We start from the raw sequence: 12,459 nt of genomic DNA, 5'->3' as shown, positions 1-12,459 counted from the left end.
CACAGGAGGGAAAATTAACTTGCACCCTCTGTGGTAATAGAAATAAAATCTGCATGTTGTTTAATAGCAGGCTAAGGGAAAAGGAGCAGAAGGGTGCTCCAAGACTAAAGGAGAGTTACAAAATGAAGGAGAAACAAAAACCAAAAGAAGTGAAAATTCTGATGAAATTTCAGTCCCACAAGACTAACAGTACTATGTAGAATGAAAATGAAATGAATGAAAATGTTTTGGTCACTTTAACTGTAATGCAAACAAAACCTGATCTCATTTAATGTTTATGCTTTAATAAATGCTTTGTGACATATTAAGGGTTTTTTAAAAACTACTAAGCACATCCTACATGTTAAGTGTAAATAAAAATGTCACTATAATGCCACGAGAGTTGTAATTTTCAGGTTTTCCTGAGGTTTCACACAGAAATGTTGGCCTGTGTATAAATACACTGCAAACTTATTTAGTTAACTGCTCTTAATAATGTCTATGGACTGTAAGATTTCCCTTGCCTTGAGAAGGACTTTCTGGCTTTAAGGTGAATTTAACTGGAAAATGCTCAGACACTGTAAAAGGAAAAAAAAAATGAGGGGGGGAGAGGTAGGCAATCTCCTTAGGGAATATGAATATTTTCTTTTCTTAGGAGCGTAAGACTCTGCTCAAGTATATGGTACCAACATTAGTCTAGTAAATGGGACAGGAGCAGATGCAGGCACAGATAGAGGCTGAAGTTTTCAAAAACACAAGTGATTTGACTCTTACTGAAAATCTGGGACCAAAAAACCCCCACATTCTTGTGCATTGAAAGCCTTCCCCATTTTGCTGCTCAAGTAATTTCTAACAGCAGTATGAGCTGTGTATTTTAACAGTGCTAGAATTATTCATATCCTAGTAAATCACAGAGATAAGAAACACAAAATAAGGATCATTACATGGGACATAGAAATGAGCAGCTCTATTTTAACATGCAAGAATAGGGATGAAAACTGCAGTCAGGAAAGTGTTAGGCACTGAGATCTCAGGCCTGCATCAGGCTGCTGGGGTTCTAAGCAGGCTTCCTCAGGGTTTTATTTTAAAGCATTTGCTGCATAGAACCACTACACAGAACATTTCCTCAGCTGTCCAGGCTCCGTGGCCAGCAGGAATCTGCTGTCACCCCAGCAAATTTCAAGCTTGATTAATGCACACTAAAGCTAACACTTGTGCAAATGGTCATGGTGCACGAAATGAAAACACCTCACTGCACGGAGGGACCCAGGGCTCACACCAGGGAACAACTTCTGAAGGAGTTCAGGTGCCAGAGACAACTGAGGCTTTGATTCACTGCCAGTGACTCCAGGGAAATGGCACTTGGGCTCTCAGCAGATCCCTTCCCCAGAGTGCGACCAGCCATGGGGGCTTGAATTTGAGCCCAAGAGCCCTCTGCGCTCCTCCCCCCTCCTGGCAATCCCTTGGGCCAAGCTGGATGAGGGACAGAGCCACATCCTAATTCCTGTGGCCCACTCACAGAAATATTTACTGTCTTTCATTCAGCTGTACTAATTTGTTTTCTTGCTTAATCTTCATTACCTGTGATGATATGGGAGAAACAAATAATCCCATTTGAGTGTATAAAATGACTTTGTAGAGTGAATGGTGAAGAGTTAGGAAAAAATACTTACTCACTTATAAATGAGCACATCTAATTTTTTTTTTCCAATAAACATGCCATTTCCATAATCACTATTCAGAATAAAACCACACTGTGAAAACATTTCTAATTGTTGGGAAATCTCTACAGATTCCACTGAATTCTAAATACCTTTAATTACTTAACTCTGCAACCCTGCCAAGGGATTTGTGAGGGGAGAAAAGAAGCAGAAGAGTTTCTGTGGACTATGCCAGATAATAGTCACTCCTGTTGGCACTGCTCCAGGAATCCTTACTAGTAAACTGTTCCCAGAGCCATGCAGGTTATGTGTACAATATAGAGATAAAATAAACCCCTAGCTGCTTACCAGAGGCGTGCAGCTACACCAAGAGGGCACTGTGTGAAATAAAGCTGCCTTGCCTTTACACAGGCATTTCAGCAACACACTGAGCGCATTTGCAGCGAGCCAGAGACACCTCCCAAGGGCAGGATGCTAGGAATGAGTGCAAGCCCAGAATGAAAGCTGAGAAATGAGTGCTGCTGTGGGGCTCTGTGCCCCCCTCAGGGCACAGCAGGACGTGGGTACCTTTCTTGGCGTCGGTGCCAGAGCCCAGGCCTGCAGTGGTGCTGGGCCGGAGCTCAGAGCTACTCTGAGGAGTCACAGTGGCTTTGGGATTGTTGGCCTTCCCCTTCCTGTCGTTCTTGGAAGTGTCATTTGGTACATCAGCTATGTCACTCTGAAAGAAACACCAGAACACAGGGATTGTTCTTTTGCCTGCAGTGCAAAAAGCTGGGAACATTTCTGAGCGGCTTACTTTAAACATAATGAAATTGCAACATATTTTCAAACAACACTACAGAAAAGCATTTGTAACCTATTCCAAATAGCTACTTACTAAAATACAACTTGGTCCCCACTTATTAAAATCTGCCCCCCTAAAGGAGGTATTAATGTGCTCCATGAAAAGCCAGTCAGTATTTCAATAAATGACATAAGGCACACAAAGAAGCTTATATTTGAAAATGAGAAGTGATCAGGTGAATTGATTGGGGAAGGACCAGCTCACTTTAAATAAAGAGCACAGCATGGACAGAAGTGGGTTGTGTTTGTCATTGATTCTACTTACAGTTTCAATGCCCATAGCTCTCATTTGGTCTGCTCTTTTTTCTGTGATTGACAAAAATTTCTTTGGATCTGATAAAGCATCCACAATATCTGTAAGAAAAAAAAAATCAACTTTTTGTGAGCTTTGGAGGCATCTGGAAATGAGTATTTTACAAAAGCTTTATTCTATCCCTGGTATTATGAGACATGGCTTGCACCAGGAGCCCAGCTTTCTGCAGTGAATTTGGCAGGGCTGCAAGTGCTTATTCCCACAGCACCTGCAACATGGAACAGCTCTTAATCTACCAAGGTGTGGTTTTAGTCCAGATCCTTATTTAGAGGAACCCAGTGACTCTGTCAGACTGCTCTAACCTCCTCCCAGTTTCTGACTGTAGATTTTGGGACCAGGATGGGATCTCCTGGCCACAAAGCACTAACTTTGTCCCTTGGCTGAGGGTGCTGACTGACTGCAGGGAATTGCAGAAAATGCCTCTGTATTTCCTAGCTAAAGAGCAGTTTCAGGTAGATTGAAGCCATCAGGTAAATCTATTCTCAGCAGCCCTTGTGATATTCCATGACAGGCTGTGAAATGGCTTTTCTGGGCAAGACCAGCATTGAATCCTGCACAGGACCACCAGTGGTACCACAGCCCTGGGTACCACACAGATCATTGAATTTGTTTTCCAGTGCAGTGACAAATGTGCAAGCGCAGCTTCACAGCATGACAAAGTCCCAGCAATTTTTTACATGCATATCAAATAATCTCTTCCTGTGCTTAACTCCAACAGTCAAAAAAAAGTGAAAATATCCAACCCATCAAGAGGCTTGGGAAGAAACTCATTGTTCAAAGTAGGGGCTGGGCTGTATCATCTCCCTCCCAACCTGAGCTGTTCTGTGGAATGCTCCTCTGAAGCCACAGCTGACAGGCCTCCCACTCCCACAGAAGCTGTATTAACACTCAGTACTACCCTTGAGATCTGTTTGTCTACACGAACAGGTCATCTCCAGTAACTGCTGTGACCCACTGATGTCTCCTGAAACTCATTTCTCACACACAGAAGCCATGTAGGATTTATTTTTAGCCATGGCAACGGCTCGTGGCTGAGCACTGAGTGTGTCTCCTCTCCCTAAGCCATTAGGGATGTCCTCCTGTCCTTGGCAGGTGCAGACCCAGGGCTGCCGTGGCAGCACCGTGCTGGAAACGTCCCAGTTTCACTGGAAGCTGAAGGCAGGAGCTGCCAGGTGAGGATGCCCACGGTGGGCTGTGCCAGGAACCACCCCAGCACATGCCCAGGCTCAGCCCTGCTGGGGAGCTGAGCCTCCCTGTGCCCTGCTCCTGTCCCCAGTCCCAGGGAGGTGAGCTGGGGTGGGAGCTGCAATCAAACCCACAGCTCTGAGACTCACTGCACAGGGCACCCACCATGAACCTGACAGCCAGGCTTACTCACTGCACAGCTCCAGGATAGAAATGTGTACAATGCTGCTCCACTTGCATCAGTTTGTGCCATTATTGTGGTTTTATTGGGAACAGAGGGGCTGATGCAAATAAACCCCAAGAAATTGCAAAGGTATAAAATAAAAAAGGAAAGCACATCTTTGAAAGCCTACAATGCATCACCTTTTCTAGTTATTATTCAGGGCACATTTTAAATCTTACTCATACAGCTTAAAAAGACAAAAAGGAAAGAAGAAAGAAAGTAGGCAGCTAGTGACTTGAGCTCTACCTTCCTACAGGTTTACTGAAACAACCCCGGAGATCCTAGTGATGGCTCATAAAACAATGAGCAGCTCGCTGAAGATAAGTAATTAAACCCCCATGGCAGCAGAACACTAATGACTGATTGCACCTGGGTGTCAGAAGTGACTGCCAGGTGTTCAGCATGCTGCTGCTCTGTACCAAGGAGGGAAACACAGGAGGCACATGCAGCCTGTCTGGGAGGGAGAGCAGAGCCAGAACTGAGCTCACTGAGCTCCTGCTCATGCACAGGCTGCTTTTGCCATGCTGACAGCAAACCACAGCCACCAGCCCTCCCTTCCAGCAGCGTTGTACTGCACCAACACTCTTACTGAGGGTAGCAGTGCTTTCCCACCTTATCAAATAAACCACTCACAGCACTGCTGACACTGCAGCACACAATGTGCAAACTCTAAACTGGTGCTGAAATTCTCTTTGGAAAACAAGTCTTTCCCTTCTGCAAGTGCAGAATGCAGTTTAAAAAATTAATTAAACAAATATTTTCTCCTAGTGGTTCCAGCACCCTCAGCAGCTCAAGCCACATGGAACTCAGTGCTAAGTTTAAATTCTGTCCTTAGGAAAAGTCTGGTGCCATAGAACATCAATCCCAAATCAGAAGCACATCCTTAGCTGAGAAAATATTTCAACTGAGTCATTTGCTGCCAAAAGCCTCAGTTCAGGTAAGAATTAAAGGGCACACTTAAACATGTCTCTTAGACTGATGGGTCAATTACCCTTGAGAATCTCAAGTTTGGGTAGAAGCTCACATTTCTCTGGAGACAAAGTCCCTGCAGTTAATTACTGGGGATGAAACATGCTGCACAATGTCATGGTGGTGCTCCAGGGCCCCTGGCACACCTCCAGCTGACTTGCAGAAACCAGGATTCCACATGTGAACAACACAGATGCTCCTGTAACACCTTTTTTTCCATGAAATGTTGTTAATCAAGTCTCAGCCTGGTAATTTTTTAAAGCCTGGATAAGCACCAGCAAACACAGACTTGAAGACAGGTTAGGTCAACCTTCCCTTCCTCCAGTTTCTACAGTGGAAATCACTCAGAGAAGTGCAGCCATTCTTTACATGGCTGCAGGTTTGAAACAGGTTTTGTGAAGAGAAAAACACTGGTTTGATCACTATGTTTCATCAGTAACCCCTGAGGTAATTGCTGCAGAGTCAGAGCTCCAGCATTCTGTGCAATTCCTACTTTACAGTTTGAAATGGTTCATGCATTGTCCAGTGCACAAGCAAATTTCATCTGGGGTGCAGAAGCCCTTTCTGCCAGGGGGAACTCAGGCATTACACAGGTTTTAGTGGTGCAATGATTACTCTCAGCTCTGTGCTCCCACACACGCGAGGCAATTGGCCACTGCTCAGTTAAGTGACCACAGCTCTGCCAGCCTCATCATGGAAATGCTCACGTGAAATTAAGTTTCTGAGAGCCCAAAAACAATTAAACCACACTAAAGACATGTAAAATCAGGATAGAAAAATGCAGAGAGGTTCTGGATGCTGAATTATTTCACTGGCCTTTTACAAAAATACACCAATTTTCCCAAGAATACAGAATTGGCTTTGTTTGAAAGAAACTATGTTTCTGCATGTATTTTTTAACACTTATAGACCAATCAATATAGATAAAGTACATCCTAACCAGATGTATGTACAGATATTTATGTCAGACAATATGCAATAAAATAAAAGACTCTAAATTGTCAACAGAGAAAAATCAAATTGAGCTTAGTAGTAGTAGCTTTTTTTCCACATTATTTTCTTGTTTTAGTACACCAATGCTTTTATCATCAACAGACACAGGCACTTGGTCAGAAAGCAGATTTGTCCCCTCAACATGCAGAGATCCCAAGGAGTTACAGAAAGTTAGGGATCCTGAACCTCCCCATCCTGCAGCACTGCACGTGTGCTCTGGCTGGCACAGGGAGCACTTCAGGGCTTGCACAGCAACACCCCAGAGCCACAGCACAGCGAGCCCAAGGCTGCTCTCACCTCCAAACCCATCAGGCACGTAGGTTTTGAGCACAATGTTGCAGAACACGGTGGGAAGGGAGAGGGGCTTGTTGCCCTCGTTGCGCAGGGAAATGTGTCTGTAACCTGCCTGCAGCCCATCCAGAGGCAGGATCCTCTGCCCAATCAGCTTGTTGTTGTCATCATACACGGCTATCCTCAGCACAGCAAGGTCAGGCAGGATAACCTGGAAAGCCACAGATCACAGACATGTCATGGCACTGACAGAGCAGCTCCTCCCCGCCTCCCGTGCGTGAACTCGGTGCCAGAAACTGCCAGCATTGCAAGAGCCCAGGCATCCAAATGAAATCTTCCTAGTAAAGCTTTTTTCACCCTAAATAACGGGGACATTTCAGGCTATGTAAATCCTGCAGCTCACAGTTACACAGCTAAATACTCTGCGTGTTTGTTTCTCATTACTGGAGACTGATAAGAAGGCAGGTAAATATTGCATAGGAAATGACAGATCCAGCAGCTACCAAAGGGCAGGCAGTGCTGGATCAGGAGGAATTATGACAGAGAGATGGGATTTGGGATGCATTCAAAAGGGCAAGGAGAGTGCAAGCACAGGCTGCTGGGGATGTGTGAGCTGCTGCAGGCTGCACTGCACTCAGCACATGGCTCAAGGCATGCACGGGAGCAGGGATGCTCAGCCTCCTGCCCCTGCCCAGCTGGGCTGACGGGACAGGGACAGGGAACAGGGACAGGGAACAGAGATGAGAGACCCCCTGCCCTCCCTGCAGCACAGGGGCTGCCTCTGGGCATGCAGCACTGAGGAGCAGGCAGACAGCAGAGTGCAGCTCCTCTGCCAGCCCAGCCCACCCCAACCACACACTGGGACAGATTTCCCCCCTTCCCTGCCTGGGGCTGCTCCCCAGCACTGTGGGACACAGGGGAAGAGCTCAGGGAGCTGTGCCTGCCTGCTCCCTTACACCTTCTCAGCCTTGGGGGCACAAATAAAGGCTGCTCTTGGTCTCTGAACCATGGCAGCAGCTCATGGATATCCTGCTCTGCTCAACTACAGCTCAGCCCTCCCAGCACAGGCCACCAGCACTGCTCCCTCCTCCCCTCACACAACAGAGGGACAACACAGAACCCAGGTCAGAGAGACTGAAACCTTATCTTAACTAAAATAAATATGAGAAAACGTGACAGGAGAACAATCAAACACAGTACCTGAGAACGACTGTGTGGGGTTAAGCATCAGCCTGAGCATAACCCTGCAACCCGAGCAGGGCAGGTGAGATCTCTCCTCTACAGGGCACAGATCAGCACATCTTTCATTACATGATGCTCTTTGGCACAGATTTGCCACGATGGGGACTGAGTTTATTGTTCCCTCTGCATTAATTTGTTCTGTGGTATCCTGCTAGGACTTGCACCCTCTCATGGTGTTTTAGCACAGTGCACACCATGCCATCAGCATCTCCAGCTGGAGGAATCCTTCCTGCTGTGCTCCTGCCACTCACCTGCTGGATCTCCAGTGGGTGCTGATTACACTGCTAGCTATGATAAGGGCCTGAGGTGGAGAAAAATAATCTCTTGGCTGACCTACAAGTTCAAGAGAGCCTGTGACCATGGGATTGCTCACTGGAGAGCAGTAATGAAAAATACTGGCCTCAGTCTCTGTGCCCATGTCCCAGCACACGGGCTGCACTGGAATTTCTGGCCCTTTTGATGTAAGAAATCAGACGGCATCAGCTGCTGGTCACACGACCAGCAAGCCATGGGCAGCACATTGCCTGTACATCAGCATCTTCCCTGTGCTCCTCACACAGAGAAAAGCACCTGGAGTCACATTCCTTCCACAATATGAGCTCAGAAAAAACTCTTGCATCAACTCAATTTCTCTCAAAAACTGGCTACGCTGTTAGGAAAGCAGATTAAGTGTGTAATATATCCAAGTGTGAAGAGCTATCACCACTCAGCAAAAAGTCTGACATTTGGACTACAAGTCTGAACTTTGGAATAAAAGAGCAACAATTCTGCATGACAACAAAACAGGTGTAAGCAAAACAGATGTTATCCAAGACAGCACTGTAACACATGTAGTCTGGATGAAACTCCAGGCAACAGAAGAAAAAGAAAATAAATAAATAAATAAATAAATAAATAAATAAATAAATATATATATATATGTATCATATATATATAAGGACTGAGAGATAAAAACTGAACACGGACAAATGGTCTCTCTCTTTAAATCCCCCATGCCAAGAAAAAAAGGGTTGTTTTTTCTTTCAGTATTGGAAAAAAATAAAAAAATAAAGAAGGTACATGATGCACATGGACCACTGAAGGAGGGAGCTGGCAACACGCCTGAGGAACACAGCACCCTTCCAACTTTTCCATGTAATGACATTGACCTTAGCTTTGGATGCAGCATCTCACCTGCCCTCTGGGCTGAAGGAACAGTGCAAGATAGCAGCCACTGCCAGGGCAGGGAAGAAGGAATCTCCAGGGAATGATGGTGTCCGCCAGCGGGGCTCACTCTGAGCAGACTGCATACCTTGAACACAGGCATGGTCACAGAGGAGGTGCCTACCTCCAAGTGGGAGGAGGAAGCAAAGGGGAGGAAAAAGCCAAATGGAAACAAAAACAACAAAAAAATCATGTGATAGCTACAGAGGTTATCCGTTAGAAAAATAAAACCAAAGCAGAACCAAAAAGAAAGCAGAACCAAAACAAGGCAAAACCAAGCAGGCTCCTGAAAGCTGCCCTCAGCTTTCCACGTTCACAGCAGCACCCGGGGCCCTAGAAGCCTGGCCGTGGAGCAGTACTCGTCTGGGTGAGCAGGAAGGGCTGGCTCAGGGGGCAGGGCACAGCAGGGCCCTGCACAGATGCCACCCTACCTTCCTGAAGACAAAGGACTCCTCGTTGTACACAGGGTTCAGGCCGTTGTTCATCACCATGCGCGTGCGGAACTCCTTGCGGATGGTGTCCGTGGGCAGCCCGTACATGTCCACCTCCACGTAGGTGCCAATCTTCTTGTCTGACAGGAACTGCCCAGAGATCACCTGCAACACAGCAGCGCAGAGAGAAAGGCACTGCAGGGCAGGCATGTGGGAAATGGAGGTAATTTCTCACTGACATTGCTCTGAGAGATGGTTTACAGCTGACACATGTGTTTAGTTCCTCGTGTGTAAAGTGTGCATTTCAAACTGCACCTCCTTGGAAAAGCTCCTGTGGTCAGACATGGAAATACAACTTCACCTGAAATGGTACTGCCAGCAGTGCCTCACAGATGCATCCACTGCAGGAAAACACTGAATGGAACAACCAGAGCTGGCACTGCTATTCCACAACTTCTAACACTCTGCTCAGAAGCACTTTTTGATATGATACATCTTGAGCACAAGAGGTAAAAGGAAACTCTTGCTCTGTTTTCACTCAGGTGAAGGTTTGAAGCTAATCACGTGTCAGTCTGACTCCATATTATGTGTTTGGAAAGTGCAGGATGCTTCAAAAGTGACAAACCAAAACCCCACAGGATTCCTCAGTATTGTTAGAGATATGAAGTTTTGTTGCCATTTCACTCCAAGTCAAGATTAATCTAGCCACAGCAAGTGATTACTCCAGAGAAAATTTTTATTTCACCAAGATAATCTGTTATTTAAAAATACAGCTAATGTTTTCATTACTACAATCAAGGGGGAAAGAAAAAGACTGAAACATGATTTCACAGAACTAAGCTAATTCCAGATCCTGTTCTTTGCATGACCTAACATCCTTCTGGGGAACACTCTGGATAACAGATATGAAAAGTTTTGTGGTTGAGGGTATCATTGCTGGCTTTTGCTCCATTCAACTCCTTAATTACAAAATTTGCATGGAATTTTACACTAGTTTTAGTCACAAAAGAAAGGTAACTGTCAAAATGCATGACCTAGGAACCATCTGATCCCACTTCCTTCTTGGAGGGGCTGTGCTTTGATTACCATTTAAGGAACACAATATTAATTAAACATGCTTATTCTACTAGAGGTGCAAATGGAGCTTAGTTCAACATCTGGAATGCATGAGGAATGCTTGGCCAGCGAGGGTGTGAAACTGAAATGCAGCCCATGGAAAATGCTAACTGAAAGCTGAAGCCTTTTGCTCACCAAGCAGGTTTTACAATTGTCAGGCCCCTCCCAGAACTGGGCACTGACCGTGCTGTAGAACTGCAGCAGGAGCTTTATGGACTTGGTTACTCACAGATAGCTCCAGAGTAAGGGCCGGCCTCACACCAACCATTTCCTACATTCATTTTGAAGATATCCTGTCCCTGTGTGCCCAGACTCCTCCCTGCTCTGTGGGGACAAGTGATGCTGTGCAATTTCACACTGTGCATGGGAAGGAACTTCATTCCTTTATGCGTTTGTGTGGGCTCACGGATTTCAAAAAGACCATTGTGTCAGAACACCACCATGAGCAATAACGCATCATTTCCAATTCTATCATACTCCACTCAGATCAAGGAAACAAAGGCATCTTAGCCAGCAATATTAAAAAAGAAAAGAAAAATAACCAATGTGCTGGAATCTGCCCAGTCCAAGCACATTGAGTGCATATATCCAATTTCTGGTGATTCTAAGTGTGCTTTTGGGTGTGCTGGCAGCTGTCTGTGCTGCCTTACCTGCACAGAGCACGTTGCAGCAATAACACCATCCACAGGAGTTTCAGAGAACGGGTCGAACGTCCGGTCTGGTCGCCGCATGAAATCTGGCTTTAGTAGGTACCTTATGGCAAGGGGAAAAAGAGAAAATTATCCTTGTTTGGAAATTAAATTGGTATTAAATACCTATGAAATGGATGTTCTGCCCTTAAACAATGAGCTCTCCTAAGCAGTGTAAAATACAGACTCATTCCAGCTGCAAGTGTGAGGAAGTAAAAGAAAGTATTACAGTTGTCTGGAACATAGGTAAACACTAGTTTTAACTTAGATTAACCAGCTACAGAGAGATTAAATCAATCTGTGATTTTAAGATAAAAATAAATGTAATATAATCAAGGACATTTCAAAACAACTGAACAATACAGTTAAAAAATACAGGGAGTCACCATGTAATAAAAGACAGATGCTCTCATTTGTTTTAATTCTTTAACACTTGGGAAAAGCACAGAGGGATTTTTCAATGTTATTTTTCCAGATGAAGCAGCTCCTTATGGTTCAAGACTTGTACACTAAATTTCAGCTTGAAGCTGATTTTTTCATTGTGGTTATGAAACCTTGGGGGAAACAACTGATAATGTCAGTGCTGACAGATTGTTAATTATAGCAGCATGAAAGGTACCACCACAATAACACTCACAATGCCTCCCTGAGGACCTCACACTGCATCATCATATCAATGAAGCCAATTTGTGCTCTGGTGCACCAAAACCCAAGGATCTGCCACCAAAATGAAACAGCAGTTGATCACTGCAGAAAGGCTGCACATTACAGACATTCTCTTCAACTCATGGAAGAAAATGTGCAACTGGAAAAATCTTGCTAATTCTGCAACCCTGCCAGACAAAGCTGCTTGAAGATGAATTTTTACCCACCCTTAGCCTCTAGTGAATCACTGGTACACAATATGATAAAGGCCTAGACAGAATTCAGGGATTAAAAAATGCTAGAAAAATTCCAGTGGAAAGAATGTCAGTGCTTTCATCCATTTCTTAATAACACTGCTTCTGTTTGGAAGCAATATTACTCTTTTTTCTTCCATTAAAAATATTTTTCTTCCATTAGAAAAGTGATTTCTTAATATTTGGTTAATTTAAGGCAGGTTGGGGCAGAAGGGAACTAACTCTCCTTAGCCTCTGTTTTCAGCCTGCTGCAATAAGAAATGCTGAAATGACCTTGTTTGATCAGCATGAAAGGTGCAAATCAGAAAAGAGGAGTACAGGCAGAAGGAAATGCTCAGTTTTTCATTTCCCTTGTGACTGAAACACCACCACATTTACAATGCATATCAAAACATTACCATGCATTACCACTACATTATTAT

At 44.7% G+C, this 12,459-nt stretch overlaps 1 protein-coding gene across 6 annotated transcripts in view; it reads right to left on the bottom strand.

The window, feature by feature from the left end:
• Window positions 1–12,459, bottom strand: part of PLCB4 (phospholipase C beta 4) — a 176,472-nt gene that overhangs the window by 24,763 nt on the left and 139,250 nt on the right. For all 6 annotated transcript variants that reach the window (XM_063152829.1, XM_063152834.1, XM_063152833.1 and 3 more), the window contains 5 exons: window positions 11,100–11,202; window positions 9,334–9,498; window positions 6,464–6,668; window positions 2,749–2,837; window positions 2,208–2,358 (listed from right to left, as the gene is read on the bottom strand). In XM_063152829.1, the coding sequence (XP_063008899.1) occupies window positions 2,208–2,358; window positions 2,749–2,837; window positions 6,464–6,668; window positions 9,334–9,498; window positions 11,100–11,202 (713 nt within the window). The remainder of the gene's footprint in view (window positions 1–2,207; window positions 2,359–2,748; window positions 2,838–6,463; window positions 6,669–9,333; window positions 9,499–11,099; window positions 11,203–12,459) is intronic.

The sequence above is a fragment of the Melospiza melodia genome, chromosome 3 (assembly GCF_035770615.1).
Source record: "Melospiza melodia melodia isolate bMelMel2 chromosome 3, bMelMel2.pri, whole genome shotgun sequence".
Lineage (NCBI taxonomy): Eukaryota > Metazoa > Chordata > Aves > Passeriformes > Passerellidae > Melospiza > Melospiza melodia.
Note: the sequence above shows the minus strand (reverse complement) of the source record. Positions and strands in the feature narration are given on the sequence as shown.